The following is a 20,460-nucleotide window of genomic DNA, read 5'->3' on the forward strand; positions in this document are numbered from 1 at the left end:
TTATTGTACAGTACTGAGTTACAGTGTGAAGTTTTGTTTTGCATGTCATCCAATTAAATCTCTTGTCCGTGGATTGTCACCTAGTCGTGGTGGAGAAGATTGTGTGGACTTGAGATCCTGAGAGCGATGCCATCTGGAGCTATGCTCCTGGTAGGGCCACCCATGGCGGTAAGGTCGAGGGGGAGGTCTCTGACAAAGAGCAATCCAACCAAGACCTCAGCGGTGGAACAGGCGGAGGACGATGGCTGACCTTAGTGGAGCGTCACAACGGCTGGGAAGGCGGATGAAGGCTGTAGCAGAAAAGGGTCTCCGGTCGTCTTGGACTCCATGCCACTGGATCCTGACCCAGATTTGTTAAGGACTGTGGGGTGGCTGTCTGTGCACCAGTCTCCCCACGTTAAACAAAGTCTCACACAGGCGTCCTCCATGTAGGGAATAGCACCCTGTAGACACCCATGGTCAGCCATGACTGAAGGGGGCCTAAGACTAAGGAGAAATAAATCAAATCTGATATATATGAATAGAATCAAGTCAAACTCAAGTACAATAGGTAGAGCAAAGGGGAAGATACAGAATGCAGAATATAGTTCTCATCATTGTAGCACATCGGTTCCAGAGACAACGTTCCAATATTCCCAGTGGGGTAGAGGTGAATCGGACAGTACCCTAGTTAATGGAAGGACTGTTCAGAAGTCAGATACCAGAGAGGAAGAAGCTGTTCTTGAGTCTGATGGTGTGCGCTTTCAAGCTTCTGTACCTTTTATTGGACGGGGGCAGGGAGAAGAAGGAATGACCGGGGCGGGACATGTCCTTAATTATGTTGGCTGCATTTCTGAGGCAGCGTGAAATGTAGATAGAATCAATGGTGGGGAGTCTGGACTGTGTGACGGACTGGGCTACATTTACAACTCTCTGCAATTTCTTGTGGTCTTGGGCAGTTCTGTTCCCTAACCAAGCTGTGATGAAACCGACAGTATGCTTTCTACAGTGCATATGTAGAAGTTTGTGAGAATTATTGGTGACAGGCCAAATTTCCTCAGTCTCCTGAGCAATTTGACATTTAGTGTATAATCTCTGCAGGTGCCGTTCTCAACAGATATTTAACTTTTCATTTGCGCGGGCTTACTCTAATTTGTGAAAAAATTACACCAGGGATCATTGGACCCCAGAACAAAATAATTAAACCATGCATTGGCTTACTTTTCCAAATACGTTTCTTGGCCTCATGTCCTAATGTGGCTGTGTGAATATGTTTAGATTATTCAGTGAAGAAGAAACACTTAGTCATTCTCAAGGGTGATCTGGGTCATATTTTCCTCCCCTGGCTTTGGGGAAATGCCGCAACTTTCTTGCGAATTTCTCCGTATAAATGGACAGGTTCTCCACCTCTCACAGACGGGTTCAAGTCATGATGATGGTGCTCGTGTGCCCAGCCCTGCTTTTTGCATCTGCAGCTCTTGCAGCAGCAGATCCGAGCTGCAGACTTTGGACAAAGTTTAACCTCAGCACGACCTCCGAGGCTGGAGACGTGACCCTGGCCGGTTTGTTTCCCGTTCACTACCGGATAATTCAACCCGATCCCTCCTTCCAAGTGGAAGCAGCAACACCTACTTGTGAGGGGTAAGTGTGGGGACAAGCAGACAGAATACAGCACAGCAAAGTGTGGAGTCATGCACTTTATTAGGACGTAGGAATAAAGGCGTAGACTATTTTCTAACTGGGGAGAGAATTCAGAAATGAGAGGAGCAAAGAGACTTGGGAGTGCATGTGCAGGATTCCCAAAATGTTAACCTGCAAGTTAAATTGGTAGTAAGGAAGACAAAATCAATGGAAGCATTTATTTCGAGAGGACTAGAATATAAAAACAGGGATGTAATGCTGAGGCTTCATAAGGCACTGGTCATATCATATTTGGAGTATTGTGAGGTGTTTTGGGCCCCATATCTGAGGAAGGATGTGCTGCCATTGGAGGGGGTCCAGAGGAGGTTTACGATAATGATCCCAGGAATGATTGGGTTAACATATGACGAGTGTTTGACGGCACTGGGCCTGTAGTCGCTGGAGTTTAGAAGGACCTCATTGAAACTTACTTAGAAGTTTAGAAACTTACCAAATAGTAAAAGACCTGAATAAAGTGGATGTGGAGAGAATGTTTCCAGTAGAGGGAGACTAGGACAGGAGTGCACAGCCTTAGAATATTCTGCACTCTGTATCTTCTCCTTTGCTCTATCTTGAGTTTGACTTGATTGTATATTGTATCTAATCTGTTCGGATATGATACAGAACAAAGCTTTTCACTGTACCTCGATACACGTGACAATAATAACACTAAATCTAAATGATGGACTGGCGGGCATACATTTAGTCAGCTAGAAGGATGTCGTTTGTCAGGAGCCTGTTGTACATCAGTGGATGGCAAACTTGCTGGTAGGTCAGACGAGACAATTCACGCTTCACCTCGGAGACCTGACAGGTAATCTGGATTGGTATTTTAATTACACAACCACAACACTTCTACACTGCCAGAAACATTGCCAGAGGTCCTGTGGTATTATTCAAAGAACGGAAAGTGAGTTTGCCTTGTCAGTATTTATCACTTAACACGACTATGACAGCTTGATTGATTGGTTGAAAGTTACAATCATGAAAATGATTAAGATTAGAGGGCATGGCTTTAAGATGAGAGGGCTGAGTTACTCCAGCACTTTGTACTTTAAACAACTTGCTGTGTCTCCTTGCCTTGCCTTGAAAACTCCAATTTGATTGATTGGATTTGAAGATCCAGCACGGAAACAGGCCCTTCGGCCCACCGAGTCCACGTCCATCGATCACCCACGCACACTAGTTCAACGTTATCCCACTTTCCCATCCACTCCCTACACACCAGGGGCAATTTACAGAGACCAATTAACCTACAAACCCGCAAGTCGTTGGGATGTGGTAGGAAACCTGAGCACCCGGAGGAATCCCACGTGGTCACAGGGAGAATGTGGAGACTCCACACGCACTGCACCTGAGGTCAGGATGGAACCCGGGTCTCTGGCGCTGTCAGGCAGTGGCACTACCAGCTGCACCACTGTGCTGTAATATGTAGCCACTCTGTAATGATGCATTCATGCATAGTTTGGTCAAGTATGGTCAAATCCTCCGTCTTCTTGCTGTTTCTTTCTCTCTGGAACACCGGAGGTTGAAGAGAGACTTGATGGAAGAATATAAAATGATGACAGGGAGAAGTAGGGTTGACAGTCAGAACCTTTTTCCCAGGGTGGAAATGTCCAACAATAAAGGGTATAGTTATAATAATAATAATAATGTCTTTATTTATATAGCACATTTTTAGTCAACTTGCATTGACCCCAAAGTACTTCACATAATTACATCCACACACACAGGCAAAGGTGGGTGAAGTGTCTTGCCCAAGGACACACACAGGCAAAGGTGGGTGAAGTGTCTTGCCCAAAGACACAATGACAGTATGCACTCCAAGCGGGATTCGAACCAGCTACCTTCCGGTTGCCAGCCGAACACTTAGCCCATTGTGCCATCTGTCGTCCCATAAGGTGAGAGGGGGAATGTTTAAGGGGGCAAGTTGTTTTACACTGAGAGTGGTGGGTGTCTGGAACGCCATACCGTGGAGGCAGATGCAATAGTGGTGTTTAAGAGGATGTTAGGTAGGCACATGAATATGCAGGGAATGGAGGGATATGGATCACAAGCAGGCAGAGGAGATTAGTTTAACTTGGCATCATGTTTGGCACCAACATTGGGGGTTGAAGGGCTTGATCCTGTGCTGGAACTGTTTTATGTTCCATGATTCAATGGTCCTTTGATTGTCACATGTGTGCAAAGTGCTCACACTGTGAAATACTTCTCCTTAAAAAACAGTCCAGTAGAGTATTGCCATATCCCTGATTCCCAATTAGCAAGTGTGCAGACATAGTCTACTGATCCCGTATGCAAAAGGTGCCATGTTATGGTGCCATTTTCCAAAGTTCATGCTCTAGTTCTTGTTCCAGGCAAGTCCCAGGTTGTCGCCGACCTCCAGCCATCTACTTCCCTGGATGCCACGTCCATCTCCTCACGAGTCCATGCCTCTGGTCTTCGGGGGACAAGCAGTGAGTGGCCAGTTCAGTGGCCGTGCCCCTCCCAGACCAGTGGTCGGCTGGCCCCAACGAGCTGGGGATTGGCTCGGTGGCATTTTCCTGCAGGCTGTGGTCCGCAGGGTCTCCCGTTTGGCATTCTATGATTAAGCCCTGCTCATTCCGACTCTCTCTCTCTCTCTCTCTCTCTCTCTCTCTCTCTCTCTCTCTCTCTCTCTCTCTCTCTTCAGCTTTGACTTCAGGAGCTTCCGCTGGGTGCAGACGATGATTTTTGCGATTCGAGAAATAAACAAGGACACCGGGCTCCTTCCGGGCGTGAAGCTGGGCTACCGGATTTACGACACCTGTGCCACCCACACCCAGTCCCTGAGATCGACCTTGGCATCAACGACGGGCGAGATGGAGGAGGTGCCCGCACACGACTGTGAGGCATCTGCTTCCATTCCTGTGATTGTTGGTGACTCGGGGTCCACACAGTCCATGATAATACAGAGGACCCTGGGCCCTTTCAGAGTTCCAATGGTGAGTTGCCTTCTGGTGAATTTTAGTGGTGCAGGTAAAATGGCAGCACAAGGGATGGGACAGTGACGCAGCGGTAGAGTTGCTGCCTTACAGCGCCAGAGACCCTGGTTCGAACCTGACCACGGGTGCTGGCTGTACAGAGTTTGTACGTTGAGTTTAGTATCCATGTATCGAGATGCAATGAAAAGTTTTTGTTGCTTGCTAACCAGTCAGCAGAAAGACAATACATGATTACAATCTCCCTGTGACCGCGAGGGTTTTCTCCAGGTGCTCCGGTTTCCTCCCATACTCCAAGGACATGCAGGATTTAGTTTAATTGGTCTTGGTAAGTTGAACATTTGTCCCTAGTTTGTGAACGCTAGTGTAGGATGTGATTGATGGTTGGCGTGGGCTTGGTGGGCCAAAAAGGCCTGTTTCCATGCTCTTTCCTTAAAGTCTAAGGCCTAAACTGAAGATGCCGGTTATACAAAAAAGACACAATGTGCTGGAGTAACTTAGCAGGATGGCGCCCAAGCCAGGCGACTCTCCGCATGCTGGTCCCAGAAGTGGATCTGCAATCACGTATTACAATGGCTCCACTGTTTTAAACCCCTACTCCAACAGCAACATTCCATTAACTATGCCCTTCTTAAGCTATTCCCTTTATCCTGTATCTGTACACTGTGGACGGCTTGATTGTAATCATGTATAGTCTTGTAATCATGTAGCACAGTCTGGTTGGATGGTTGTTTCATCAATGTGAGGAAAGGAACTGGAGATGCTGGTTTATACCGAAGATAGGTACAAGGTGCTGGAGTAACACAGCGGGTCAGGCAGCATCTCTGGACGAACAAAATGGGTGACCTTCCGGGGTCAGGACCCCTCTTCAAACAAAAAAGTATAGGAGGGGGAACTGGAGGTAGGAAAAAGCCAGAAGGATGGGTGGAGCCCACAATGGCCCATTGTTGGCTGGGGAAGAGGGGATAACGAAACCGTATAAGGATGTGAACAGTGGGACTGGTGGGATGATTAGGGTTGGGGAGAGAGGGAATGCAGGAATTATTTGAATTTAGAGAAATCAAAGTTCATACCACTAGGTTGTAAGTTGCCCAAGTGAAATATGAGGTGCTGTTCCTCCAATTTGCATGTGGCCTCACTCTGACAGTGGTGGAGGCCCAGGACGGAAAGGTCAAGTGGGGATAGAAAGGAACTGCAGCTGTGTTGGGGTGAGGTTATATGTGTGTGGGATTGTTGTGATGTCAAGCATTGAGCTTTGCAGAGCTTGTGTTTGTTTTGCAGGTCAGCTACCTTGCCTCTGCGTGAAAAAGTTCCTATTATATCTTTCTCCTTTCATCATAAACCTATGCCACCTATCACTCAGCCGGCTTTGTCCTGCCCTTCCATACTTCCAGCTTTTGTTCCCCACCACAATCAGTCTTGAAGGGTCCCGACCCGTAACACCACCTATCCATGTTCTCCAGAGATGTGACCCAACTCGCTGAGTTACTCCAACACTTTGTGTCTTTTTTTTTGTTGTAAATTAGCAACTGCTGTTCCTTGTTTTTCCCGCTCATTTTTGATTTCTCTACCCAGTGAAAAAGACTGTGCATGCACCCTATGTATATGTTGAGATGTGATTATAGTACCTCGCTCAACTACCTCCCCTGGCAAACCTATGTTCTCTGGTTCTTGTTCTCATTCCATACACCCACCACCCTCTGTGTGAAAAGACAGCCCCTCGGGTTCCTATTAAACCTTTCACCCCCTCACCTTCAACCTATATCCTCTGGTTCCTGATTCCCCTATTCTGGGTAAAAGACTAACCAGATCAATTCCCCTCATGATCTTGTTCACCTCCATAAGATCAGCCCTCAGCCTCCTGCACTCCAAAGAATAAAGTCCAAGCCTGCTCAACTTGTCCCTATAGCTCAGGCCCTCGAGTTCCAGTAATATCTTTGGAAATCCTCTCTGCACTCGCTGTAGCTTAACGACATCCTTCCTTTAGCTTGGTCTAGTTTTTTTCTTGTTTTGTTGGGGTGAGTTTTGTACGTGTGTGGGATTGTTGTAATGTAATGCCCCTGTCCCACTTAGGAAACCTGAACGGAAACCTCTGGAGACTTTGTGCCCCACCCAAGGTTTCCGTGCGGTTCCCGGAGGTTTTTGTCAGTCTCCTTAACTGCTTCCACTACCTGCAACCTCCGGCAACCACCTGCAACCTCCGGGAACCGCAGGGAAACCTTGGGTGGGGCGCAAAGTCTCCAGAGGTTTCCGTTCAGGCTTCCTAAGTGGGACAGGGGCATTAAGCGCTGAGCTTTTCACGGCTTGTGTTTGTTTTGCAGGTCAGCTACTTTGCCTCATGCGCGTGCCTGAGCCGGAGGAGTGAGTTTCCGACCTTCTTCAGGACCATGCCCAGCGATGCCCATCAGGCGCGCGGCATGGCGCAGCTGGTGGCTCGCTACGGCTGGACCTGGGTGGGGTCAGTGGTGGGCGACGATGACTACGGCCGCAGCGGCATTCAGGCCTTCACGGACGAGGTCAGCAAGCTCGGGGTGTGCGTCGCTTTCTCCGAGCTCATCCCGAAGGTGTACTCCAGGCCGAAGATCCTTCAGATCGCGGAGACCATCCGAGCGTCGAGTGCCAGAGTCATCGTCATGTTCGCCATCGAGGGAGACGCCTACCCCTTGGTCAGAGAAATGGTCAGGCAGAACATCAGCGGCCGCCAGTGGATCGCCAGCGAGGCCTGGGTGACGTCGGCCTTGATGGGAGCCGGCGAGAACCTCCTCTCTCTCAGCGGGACTATAGGCTTCGCAATCCGCAGAGGCCAGATCCCGGGCCTGAGGGACTTCCTTCTTGAAGCCCATCCGTCAAAAACTCCCAATAACCCCTTTGTGAAGGAACTCTGGGAGACCATATTTCATTGCTCCCTTAAGAATTCAGGTAGTGTCAAAGGAAGCAATGCATCAAATGTCGCTCCGACCCAATGTACAGGTTCAGAGGACTTAAGCAGTGAATACAATATATATTCAGATGTGTCACAACTGAGAGTCTCCTATAATGTCTACAAAGCCATATATTCAATAGCTCATGCCCTTCACAATATGAACTCTTGTAAAAGTGGCACTGGACCAAATAATACCTGTGCAAATATTTTCAACTTCAAACCATGGCAGGTAAGAGTTTTAACATTCTAGGCAGAGTAGACCATCTCTTGCATGAAGAATATGTCTGTAGACGAAACAATGTATATAATTGGTGGACATTTTCCATTATTAGTCTTTTCCACAAACCAGTTGTGTTATGGTTCTCTGGCTAGCTCTTTCCCCTGCGGCTCAGTGTGCTGTACGCTGGCCCTCAATGGTCGTGGGCAATGAGTACAAGAGTTAGGTAGTCATGATGGAGCATTAAAGGACTTGGGTCAGGCTGTAAATGGAGAATTGCATGAAGTCTGGTCACCCCCATTACGGGAAGGATATAGAGACTTGGATGAGGGTGTGGAAGAGGTTTACCAGAGTACAGCCTGGATTCAAGGGCATTGGCTATAAGGAGACATTGGACAGATTTGGATTGTTTTCTCTGGAACATCGGAGATTGAGGGGAGATGTGGTAGAAGTAGAGAACGGGGTTGAGAGGGACAGATAGATCAGCCATGATTAAATGGCAGAGTGGTCTTGATGGGCTGAATGGCCTAATTCTGCTCCTATAACTTATGAACAGGCAGACAATCAGAACCTTTCTCACAGGATGGAAATGTCGAAGACGAGAGGGCCGAGCTTTAAGGTGAGAGGGGCAAGATTTATAGGAGTTCCGTGGGGCAGGTTTTTTACACGGAGTGAGTGTATGGAATGCACTACCAGAGGTGGTGGTGGTGAAGGGGGATACGATAGTGGAGTTTACGGCACATGGGTATGCAGGGAATGAGAGACATGGATCACATGCAGGCAGAGGAGATCAGTTTTTCTTGGCATCATGTTTGGCACAGGCATGATGGGCCAAAGGGCCTGTTACTGTGCTGTACTGTTCTATGCTCTGTAGGACCTCAGAACGCAGATGAATCCCAAATGCCAAATTCTAAGACCCTCTGCATGGACTGAGCTCACCTGTGAAGACTGGGGTCCGTTGAGACTAGGTTAGGGAATAAAAGTAGAAAATACTAGAAATACTTAGTCGGTCAGTTAGCTCTGTAGGAGAGTGGCTGGGAGTTGTAGGTGATTGCACTTTCTTAATTAGGGTAAAGAAGTCATCCATCTAGGCTACCTTTGATTACAAAAATCTTGATCAAAGAATCTCATAGTAAAGGGAGCTCAGGGTTTTAGATAATTTGTTACAGCTGTACAAGATGTTGGTAAGGCCACATTTGGAATATAGTGTTAATTTTTGGTCACCCTGCTATAGGAAGGATGTTCTCAAGCTGGAAAGAGTGCAGAGAAGATTCATGAGGACGTTGCCAGGACTTGAGGGCCGGAACTATACGGAGAGGTTGGGCAGTCTAGGAATTTATTATTTGGAGCGCAGGACGATGTCAGGTAATCTTAAGGGCCTGTCCCACGGTGATTTTTTCGGCATCATATCAGTGTCGCCGCAAGATTTTGAACATTTCAAAATCCAGTGGCGACAAAAAAAATGTTGCGATACTTAAAAAAACACTGCACGTCAACACGTCATCAGGCCGCATCACGCCGCAAAATTTTTGGTCACCTGGTACGTCAGTCAATGATGCCGGCAGTCTCCGAATAAAATCGGCAAGTGGGACAGGCCCTTTATAGAGGTTATAAAATAATGAGCGGAATAGATAGAGTAGATGACGTTTTTTAACCCAGGGTAGGGGAATCAAGAACTAGTGGACATAGGTTTAAGGTGAGAGGGGAATAATTTAATAGGAATCTAAGAGGAAAGTGGGTTTATGGAATGAGCTGCCAGAGGAGGTAGTTGAGGTAGTAACTATAACAACATTAATAGACTTTTGGACAGGTACATGGATAGGGAAGGTTTAGATAGATATGGGCCAATCGCAGGCAGGTACGACTAGTATAGATGGGGTGTGTTGGTCAGCATGGACAAGTTGGGTCGAAGGGCCTGTTTCCATGTTGTATGATTCTATTCCTACTTAATGGATTGCACCAAAAATTGATCAGTTTGCTTCCTGAGATGGGGTTTGCCCTCTAAGAGTGTTTAATATTACTTTACCATTAAAAACATACGCGCCCTTGAGATATTTGTTGTGTGCAGTCTCAGCAACAAATATGGATATGGATATGGTTACAGGTGGCACAATGGCACAGCTGGTAGAGCCGCTGCCTTACAGTGCCAGTGACCTGTGTTTGATCCTGACATCTGGTGCTGTCTGTGTGGACTTTGCATTTAGCCCTGTGATTGTGAGGGTTTCCAGAATTGATCTTATTCTTGGCTCCCCTTCTCTGGTGCTCTGCTTTCCTGCCACATCCCAAAGACGTGTGGGTTTGTAGGTTAATTCATCTCTGTAACTTGCCCGTAATGTGTAGGGAGTGAATGAGAATGTGGGATAGCAGAACTAGTGTGAACGTGTGATCGATGGTCGGCATGGACTCGGTGGGCCGAAAGGGTTGATTGATCTTTCAATCAATCAGCCAATCTTCACAGATAGGTTGTTCCGTATAAATATAATTTTATGAGCTCTTCTCTTTGTTTTAATCTTTTCCCAGCTCCTCCATTACCTGAAGCAGGTGATGTACACAACGAAGTTGGGGGAGAAGGTTTACTTTGACGAGAATGGGGACCCACTGGCATCGTATGATATCATCAATTGGCAAAGAAAAACAGATGGGTCCATTAAGTATGTGCACGTTGGCAGGTTCAATGCAGCTTCAGGCTTGGAACATGGTCTTCAGATAAAAGAAGAACTTATCATTTGGCACGGCAACCAAACCTTGGTAAATTCTGTTATTTGTTGATTCAGTTCTGGACTCTGCATGCTTGCTGAGAGATGTTGACACAGCATCAGGCAGTGATTCTAGATATAAGGAACTGCAGATGCTGGTTTATGAAAAAAAGGTATAAAGTGCTGTGGTAACTCAATCCTCTTAACATGGATTGGTGACTTTAGACTTTAGAGATACAGCGTGGAAACAGACCCTTCGGCCCACCAAGTCCGTGCCGAGGAGTGATCACCTCGTACACTCACCTACACACTAGGGACAATTTTTGTTTAACAATTTGCCAAAGCCGATTAACCTACAAACCTGCATGTCTTTGGAGTGTGGGAGCACACAGAGGGAAGCCACACAGTCACAGGGAGGAAGGGGCAGTTTGCATGCTGTATCTTTCAATCAATCTATCAATTCAGTTTGTGGTGGCTTAGAACTGGCAGGTGGTGGGTGATTGGGTCTTGTCAACGTTGAGTGTCGACCAAGTTAACATTCTATGTTGTTCTGCTTCAGGTCCCGCACTCCATCTGCACGGAGAGTTGTCCTCGAGGCACAAGGAAGGTTCTTCCAAAAGGACAACCTGTTTGCTGTTCTGAATGCCTGCAGTGTCCTGATGGAGAGATCAGTAATGTAACAGGTAGACCACCGACCTTTTGTAAAACCCACCACAGTGAGTGTCCGCTGGTGTTTCCAGGGTCAGGCCACAAGGCAGGTCTGACGCTGTGTGTGTGAGTCTTGTGTCTCCTCCCAGTGCCTCAGCCCCTCTCCTACCGAGATCCTCCTCTGTGCTCTTGTTACCTTCCTTGGACGCCTATCCCTGCAGCCCCTTCTTTTTGACCCACACAGGCTCTGGTTAATCTGCACCTCGACATTCAGAATGCTCATTCTGAAATCAGGGGGGGGGGCACGGTGGTGCAGTGGGTGGGGCCGCTGCCTCACTGTGCCGGAGACCCGGGTTCGATCCTGACATCGTGTGCTGGCTGTACAGTGCATTCAGAAAGTATTCAGACCCCTTCACTTTTTTCACATTTTGTTGCGTTACAGCCCTATTCTAAAATTAAATTCATTTGTTTAATCATCAATCTACACACAATACTGTACCACATAATAATAAAGCGAAAACATGTGTTTAGAAATTTTTGCAAAGTAATTAAAAAGAAATAACTGAAATATCGCATTTACATAAGTATTCAGACCCTTAGTACTTTGTTGAGGCACCTTTGGCAGCGATTACAGACTCAAGTCTTCTTGGGTATGAAGCTACAAGCTTGGCACACCTGTATTTGGGTAATTTCTCCCATTCTTCTCTGCAGATCCTCTCAAGCTCTGTCAGGTTGGATGGGGAGCATCGATGTACAGCTATTTTCAGGTCCCTCCAGAGATGTTCAATTGGGTTCAAGTCCGGGCCCTGCCTGGACCACTCAATTCACAGACTTGTCACAAAGCCACTCCTGCGTTGTCTTGGCTATGTGCTTAGGGTTGTTGTCCTGTGGAAGTTGAACCTCCACCCCAGTCTGAGGTCCAGAATGCTCTGGGGCAGGTTTTCATCAAGAATCTCTCTATACTTTGCTCCATTCATCTCTCCCTTGATCCTGACTAGTCTCCCAGTTCCTGCCACTGAAAAACATCCCCACAGCATGATGCTGCCACCACCATGCTTCACCGTAGGTATGGTATTGGCCAGGTGATGAGCGGTGCCTGGTTTCCTCCAGACGTGACGCTTGGCATTCAGGCCAAAGAGTTCAATCTTGGTTTCATCGGACCAGAGAATCTTGTTTCTCATGGTCTGAGAGTACTTTAGGTGCCTTTTGGCAAACTCCAAGTGGGCTGTCATGTGTCTTTTACTGAGTAGTGGCTTCCGCCTGGCCACTCTACCATAAAGGCCTGATTGGTGGAGTGCTGCAGATATAGTTGTCCTTCTGGAAGGTTCTCCCATCTCCACAGAGGAACTCTGGAGCTCTGTCAGAGTGACCATCTGGTTCTTGGTCACCTTCCTGTTCTTGCTCAGTTTGGCCGGGTGGCCAGCTCTATGAAGAGTCCTGGTGGTTTCAAAGTTCTTCCATTTTTAGAAAGGTGGAGGCCACTGTGCTCTTTGGGACCTGCAATGCTGCAGAAATTATTGTACACCCTGCCCCAGATCTGTGTCTCGACACAATCCTATCTCGGAAGTCTATGGACAATTGTGAGTGTCATAGCAAAGGGTCTGAATACTAATGGATTTGTGATATTTCAGTTATTCCTTTTTAATTACTTTGAAAAAAATTCTAAACACCTGTTTTCGCTTCTTCATTCTGGGGTATTGTGTAGGTAGATGATAATTTTTTTTAAATTTAATCCATTTTAAAATAAGGCTGTAACGTAACAAAAGGTGGAAAAATTCAAGGGATCTGAATACTTTCTGAATGCACTGCATTTTACGTTCTCCCTGTGACTGCGTGGGTTTTCTCCGGGTGCTACAGTTTCCTCTCACACTCCAAAGATTGTTTGGTTAACAAAAGGGTATTTGTCCCCAGTGTGTAGCCTAGAACTAGAACTTTAATCGGACTTTACTGGACTTTATCTTGCACTAAAATCTATTTCCTATTTTCTGTGTCTGTACACTGTGGACGGCACGATTATAATCATGTATAGTTTTCCACTGACTGGCCAGCACACAACAAAAAAGCTTTTCACTGTACCTCGGTGCATGTGACAATAAACTAAACTAAACTAAACTAAACTAAACTAAACTAAACTAAACTAAACTAAACTAAAGATAGACTCAAAATGCTGGAGTAACATAGTGGGCCAGGCAACATCTCTGCAGAAAAGGAATAGGTGAAGTTTCAGGTCACAACCCTTCTTCAGACTAAACTGAACCTGCCTTCTGGAAATATTTCCTTTCATTTCTGCATCAATTTTAGCAAACATTCTCAACCCTTCTTGGCTGGTCTATCCAATAATCATTTTTGGTGATGTCCTCTGTGAAGTGTGTCAGAGGAGATTTTGAATCAATGGTAAATATTATTAATTTTTCTGCTCCTCAGATTCCCTCAACTGCATTGCTTGTGCTCCAGAGTATTGGCCCAACACACCGAGGAATGAGTGCATACTCAAACACATTGAGTTCCTCTCGATGGAAGATGGCACGGGAATGGCCCTGACCACCGTGTCCTTGCTGGGAACGGCCAGCACGGTGTTGATGGCCGGAGTGGTCTGGTACTACAGGAGGACCCCCATCATCCGCGCCAACAACTCCGCCCTCAGCTTCCTGCTCCTCTTCTCCTTGGCGCTCTGCTTCCTGTGCTCGCTCAGCTTCATCGGCCGACCCTCGGCCTGGTCCTGCAGGCTGAGGCACACGCTGTTTGGCATCAGCTTTGTCCTCTGCCTCTCCTGCGTGCTGGCCAAGACCCTGGTGGTGCTGGTGGCCTTCAAGTCCACTCTTCCTGGCAACAAGCTGATGAGATGGTTCGGGAGCCTGCAGCAGATCCTCAGCGTCCTCCTCTGTACAGCTGTCCAGGGGGGCATCTGTCTAGCGTGGTTACTCCTGGCAGCCCCCTTCCCCGTGAAGCAGACCAAATACTACAAGGAGAAGATAATCTACGAGTGCGACGTGGGCTCGATGGCTGCGTTTTGCTGCGTGTTGGGGTACATCGGCTTCCTGGCCTGCGTCAGTCTTGCTCTTGCCTTCCTAGCCCGAAAGCTCCCGGATAACTTCAACGAGGCCAAGTTCATCACCTTCAGCATGCTGATCTTCTGCGCCGTGTGGCTGGCCTTTATCCCCGCTTACGCCAGTTCTCCCGGCAAGTACGCCGTGGCCGTCGAGATCTTTGCCATTCTGGCGTCGAGCTTTGGCCTGCTGACCTGCCTATTTGTGCCCAAATGTTATATCATCCTTTTAAAACCAGAACAAAACACCAAGAGACATCTCATGGGAAGAACAGGCTAACATAAGTCTTAGGTAGACAAAAGTGCCGGAGAAACTCAGCGGGTGCAGCAGCATCTATGGAGCGAAGGAAATAGGCACACAACAGAGATTAATAACAGCTCAGGAACAGGCTCTTCGGCCCACAATGATGCGAAGATAAACTAATTTGTTTAGTTTAGGTAAGAGATGCAGCACACAAACAGGCCCTTCAGCCCACCAAGACTACGCCGACTAGCGATCCCTGCACACTAAGGACAATTTAGAATTTTACCAAGCCAACTAGCCTACAAACCTGTAGGTCTTTGGAGTGTGGGAGGAAACTGGAGCTCCCAGAGAAAACCCACGGAGCAGGACATGGAGAGAACGTGCAAACTCTGTACAAACAGCACCCATAGTCAGGATCAAACCCAGGTCTCTGGCGCTATAAGGCAGCAATGCTACCTAATATCCTCTGCCTGCACGTGATCCATATCCCTCCATTCCCTGCAAAGCCATGCGCCTATCAAAAGGCTTCTTAAATACCACTATCGTATTGGCCTCTACCACTACCCCTGTGTAAAAGTGTAATAATACGTTCCAGGTACCCACCACTCTCGGTATAAAAAACCTGTCCCACACATCTCCTTTAAGCTTTGTCCCTTTTACCTTAAAGCCCTGACCTCTAGTCTCCGACATTACCACCCTTGGAAAAAGGTTCTTCCATCCCTACCCACATCACACAGCAACCTCCAACACCTACCCTCCCATCCCCTCCCTCTGAATATGCTTAACTCCAACTCAAATATCTGTGCCATTGGTTAATATCAGATGCATAACTTCAAGGTGCATTTCCAAGCTAAGCTTTACTTGTAACATTATTGTTGAAGACCAGCTTCTTGTGACCACTCAGCTTCTTGTGATCTCTGTGTCTTTGTTTCATTCTGAACACTGATTTCACTCAGGAGGCGCGTGTGTATAGGCAAGGTCACCTCATTAGTTGAAGGGAATTGTGTTTGATCTGGATCGGAACAGCACACACATACAGATTTGCAGTGCCGTGGTAGAGTTGCTGCCTTACAGCGCCAGAGACCCGGGTTTGATCCTGACTATAGGTAATGTCTGTATGGAGTTTGTACATTCTCCCCGTGACCTGCATGGGTTTTTTCTGGGTGCTCCGGTTTCCTCCCACACTACAAAGGTGTACAAGTTTGGAAGAGTTATAAAAAAATTGTCCCTAGTGTGTGTAGGTTAGTGTAGTGTGTAGATGATCGTGGTCTTAAGCAGTCAACATTATTTGGTATTTTTAATTATTGTTTATTATATATTTTTTGATGTTTATTGTAGTGTTTACAGAGTACTCTGCTTACATTACTATAGTGCTGCTGCAAGTAAGAATTGTATTGTTCTGTTTCAGGGAATATGGCAATAAAACACTCTTAACTCGTGTCTCTTGACCTTGTGTACGGTACCATAATAAGTGTCTTGTCCTGAATCATCTCCAATATCCATCCCCTGCACAGATGCTGCCTGACCCACCGATTTCCTCCAGCACTTTGTGTTTTGCTCATCAGTAGTTCCTTGTGGCTCCAAACATTAATCTCAACAATTCAACAAGTGACCAAGTAATTACCTTCAAAATAAGTGTCTGGCCAAATACGTTTAAATAACACTGGAAGGAACTCCCCAATGTGCTGATGCGGATGTTGATTGTGGATTTTGTGGACTGCTGTGCCACACAGTGGACGACTGGAGAAGTGCAAGTAGTCAAATAAACTGGGGATAGTTACAAACTGGGTCTGAAGAAGGGTCTCGACCCGAAACGCCACCTATTCCTTTTCTCCAGAGATGCAGCCTGGCCCGCTGAGTTACTCTAGCTCTTTCTGTCTTATCTCTGGAAATACTCAGCAGGTCAGGCAGCGTCAGTGGAGAGTGAAACAGAGTTAACATAAAACAGTACAGCATCGGGTGGCACAGCAGTGCAGCGGTGGAAATGTCACCTATCCATGTTCTCCAGATGACCCGCTGAGTTACTCCAGCACTTTGTGTTCCTTTGTGTAAACCAGCATCTGCAATTCCTTTTTTCTACATTCCTGGAGCCAATCTTGTGAATCGTTTCGGCACTCTTTCTGTGGCACATCCATGATATCTTAGGTTAGGGGACCAAAACTGTGCACAATATTTCAGGTGCAATCTCACCAAAACTCTGTCTAGTCGCAGTAAGACTTCCTTACTCTTAAATCCAAATTCTCTTGTAAGAGAGACTGACATACCATTTGTCACATGCCTCACCTTGTTTCTAACAAGCTTAACACTGGAGGGTAACTAATCTACTGAACTAATAGGACACTATTCAATGTATGTGATTTTCACTCCTAGCCCAGACCATCATACAGACTCCCCACCACTGACTTTATCTACACCACGCTGCATTGAAAAAGCAGCCAACATAATCAAACACTTTTTCCATCCTGGTCATTACTTCTCCCTGCTCCGATCCAGCAGAAGATAAAGAAGCTTGAAAGCGTGCACCACCAGACTCAGGAGCAGCTTCTTCCCCTTGATTATCAGGCTTCTGAATGCTTCTTGCATAAGCTAGGGTACTGTCCGATACCTTTCTACCACATTGTGGACCATGGACTTTATCTATGGAACTGGTGCGCTATAATACTGAGAACTATATTCTGCGCTCTGTATCTTCCCCTTTGCTCTATATATTGTACTTGAGTTTGACTTGATCGTATTTATGTATGGTATAACTGCTTTCATTGGATAGCATGCAAAACAATGTTTTTCACTGTACCTCGGTACACATAACAACAATAAACCTAAACTTGAAATACACTGTGGAGCTGCAGCTTATAATTGCAGAGATTCACAGGCCAAGCTCCAAGCTATTGTTGACGAGTTCATTGAGGCAACAACATGAGACATACATCAGCACCTGGTTTTGTCCATGCCTCCATTTTGTATTATAGACTATAGAACATAGAACAGTACAGCACAGGAACAGGCTCTTCAGCCCACAATGTTTTTTGCTGATCTCCTCTGCCTGTACATGATCCATATCTCTCTACACTCCACACTTCCATGTGCCTATCCAAAAACCTCTTAAATGCCACTATCGTGTCAGCCTCCACCACCACCCTTGGCAGCGTGTTCCAGGCACCCACCACACTGTGTGTCAAAAACTTGCCCTGCACATCCCCTTTAAACATTCCTCCTCTCACCTTAAAGCTATGTCCTCTAGTGTTGTACATTTCCACCCTAGGAAGAAGGTTTTGATTGTCTACCCTATCTATATCACGGTTGCTGCCTTACAGCGACTGCAGCGCCGGAGACCCGGGTTCGATCCTGACTAAGGGTGCTGTTTGTATGGAGTTTGTGTGTTCTCCCCGTGATCTGCGTGGATTTTCTCCGAGATCTTCGGTTTCGCCCCACACTCCAAACACGTGCAGGTTTGATGTTAATTGGCTTGGTAAATGTAAAAATTGTCCCTGATGGGTATTGGACAGTGTTAATGTGCGGGGATCGCTGGTCGGCGATGACCCGGTGGGCCAAAGGGCCTGTTTCCACGCTGTATCTCTAAACTAAACAAAACCATACCTGGTTTCGATCCTGACTATGGGTGCTGTCTGTATGGAGTTTGTATGTTCTCCCTGTGACTGCGTGGGTTTTCTCTGGGTTTCCTCCCACACTCCAAAGATATACGGGTTTGTAGGTTAATTGGCTTTGGTAAAATTGTAAATTGTCCCTGTGTGTAGGTTAGTGCTAGTGCACAGATTGATCGCTGGTTGGTGTGGACTCGGTGGGCCGATGGACCTGTTTCTGCATTGCATCTCTCAACTCTAAAGTCTACAGTATACCTTTCATAATTGTATATACCTATCAAATCTCCCCTCAACCTCTGGCATTCTAGTATTATTGAATTGTGAATTAATATTACACTCAACATCTACAAATCAAAGATCCTTCAACAATACCGTCCTAAAACAACAAAGGTTCATGGCGTGACGATGGATGCACAAGCTGTATGTTGGGAGCCCTCTCCCGGCGAAATCAGATATCACTGAGGTAATTCACCAGCACCTTTCTTCTTCTTGTGTATGGCGTGCACAGCCTAAAGTTGTAGGCTAACTTGTTCTATTTGATCTTATTTCATTGTGCCCGCCAGGTTGATTGCATTCGTCGAAACAGGGCGGACCACGTGAAGGTTGCAATCTCCCACCCCACCAGCACTTTTAATGCATCAGCTCACCTTTGGTTGCCTGAAGGAAAGGGTATTTATTTGAAGATCAAAACCTCAAACATAACACAAGACACATGGCCTCGCTCTGACAGTCTGGGCCATCATCAGTATCTGAACAAGCACAAGCACATCTGTCTGCAATAGAAAGAGTGTGAAATAGAACAGTTGTGTGCAGTTCTGGTCAGACCATCACAGGAAGGATGTGGAGGTTTTCGTAGAGGGTGTAGAAAAGAATGCTGCCTGGATTGATGGTTATTAGCTATGAGAGTAGAAACAAAGAACTGCAGATGCTGGCTTGTACCAAAGATAGACACAAAGTGCTGGAGTAATTCAGCAGGTCAGGCAGCATCTCTGGATAAAATGATTAGGTGATATAGCGGCTCCCAGACCCGCTGAGATACTCCAGCACTTAATTTAGCTATAAGAAGAGGTGGACAAACTTGGATTGTTTAACTTGGGTTGGATTGGAGCAGCACAGTGACGCAGCAGTAGAGTTGCTGCCTTACAGCGCCATAGATCTCAGTTTGATCCTGACTGTGGGTGCTTTGTGTATGGAGTTTGTATGTTCTCCCTGTGACCGCGTTGGTGTTCTTTGGGTGCTCTGATTTCCTCCCACATTCTAAAGACGTGCAGGTTTTTCGGTTAATTAGCTTCTGTAAAACTGTCCGTATGAATGTAGGATAGTACTAGTGTACAGGGCGATCGCTAGTCAACACAGACTTAGTTGGCCAAAGGCCTGTTTTCTTGCTGTATTTCGAAACTAAACTAACCTATCTTTTTCCCTGGAACATCGGAGGCTGAGGGAGGACCTGATAGACGTTAATAAAATTCTGAAATAGATAGGATCGACTGTTAGAACCTTTCTCCCAGGGTGTAAATCTCAATTATCACTGGACGTCACTTTAAGATGAAGAAGGGTCCCCAAAGTGCCACCTATCCATGTTCTACTGGGATGCTGACTGACCCGTTGAATTTCGACAGCACCTTTGTGTGTATTTTTGCAGACGGAGGAGATCAGTCTGTCTTGGCACAGATGTTGTGGGCTGAGTGGTCTGTACCTGTGTCAAAGTGGATCATCGCAGGATGGGCTTGCTGCTTCAAAAACCTCAAAGTAAGGCAAGTTGTTGGATCTGGAGCCTGTCACTTTGCAAAGATGGGCAGCACTGTACTAAATTATCTTCACAAACGGTGGGGTCTCTGTGCAGGCACCAGGTGTAACACGGTCTCTATGCGGCCCTCCCACAAAGTGAGCAGTGATCTCAGCTCCCAGTGGCACCTGGGTCCACCAGCACACCCGGGGCTCCAATCATCATTAACGCTGTAAACAGTTCTAAATGGAGGCCCTTTTAATTTCCTGGAAGCACCAGGAGAAATCAGGCTGAACAAAGTATTAATTGCTCTGCCAATCCTAATAAAATTGACGCTTGCCCAAGGCATCTGTTTTTCATTATCCAGTTGTACTGTAAGGATTTGCAAAACATTTTACAAAACAACATATGTTGCAGAAGTGGGACTTGCTTTCCCCAGCCGCGGTGCGGAGCTATATTTAAATACCGGTAATAATTCTTATACTGTCTGTAAGTAGAATTATTATTGAAACGATAAATTGGAGCAACATCATAAATTCATGCCGATACCAATAATATATCCAGTGGAAGTATAACTGAGCAGAGAAAGAGTTGAGTTTAGTTTATAATAAATTGGAACAATATAATAAATTAATACTGTAGAGGAAACATTTTAAATCTTCATTTATTTAATTTTGATTGGAATTAAATAAGGTAACGAAAGGGTGTGCTGATGTGGCAATTGGCATCTCTTGTTGAT

General features: G+C 46.3%; 1 protein-coding gene across 1 annotated transcript; it reads left to right on the forward strand.

Moving 5' to 3' along the window:
* Positions 1-4,337: 4,337 nt before the first annotated feature.
* Positions 4,338-14,429, forward strand: LOC116979490 (extracellular calcium-sensing receptor-like). The gene is made up of 5 exons (XM_033031001.1): positions 4,338-4,622; positions 6,941-7,771; positions 10,280-10,507; positions 11,015-11,138; positions 13,528-14,429. The coding sequence occupies exons 1-5, from the start codon at positions 4,365-4,367 to the stop codon at positions 14,427-14,429; spliced, it is 2,343 nt and encodes a 780-aa protein (XP_032886892.1). The 5' UTR covers positions 4,338-4,364.
* Positions 14,430-20,460: the final 6,031 nt, after the last annotated feature.

Source organism: Amblyraja radiata, chromosome 13 (genome assembly GCF_010909765.2).
Source record: "Amblyraja radiata isolate CabotCenter1 chromosome 13, sAmbRad1.1.pri, whole genome shotgun sequence".
In the NCBI taxonomy this organism is placed as follows: domain Eukaryota; kingdom Metazoa; phylum Chordata; class Chondrichthyes; order Rajiformes; family Rajidae; genus Amblyraja; species Amblyraja radiata.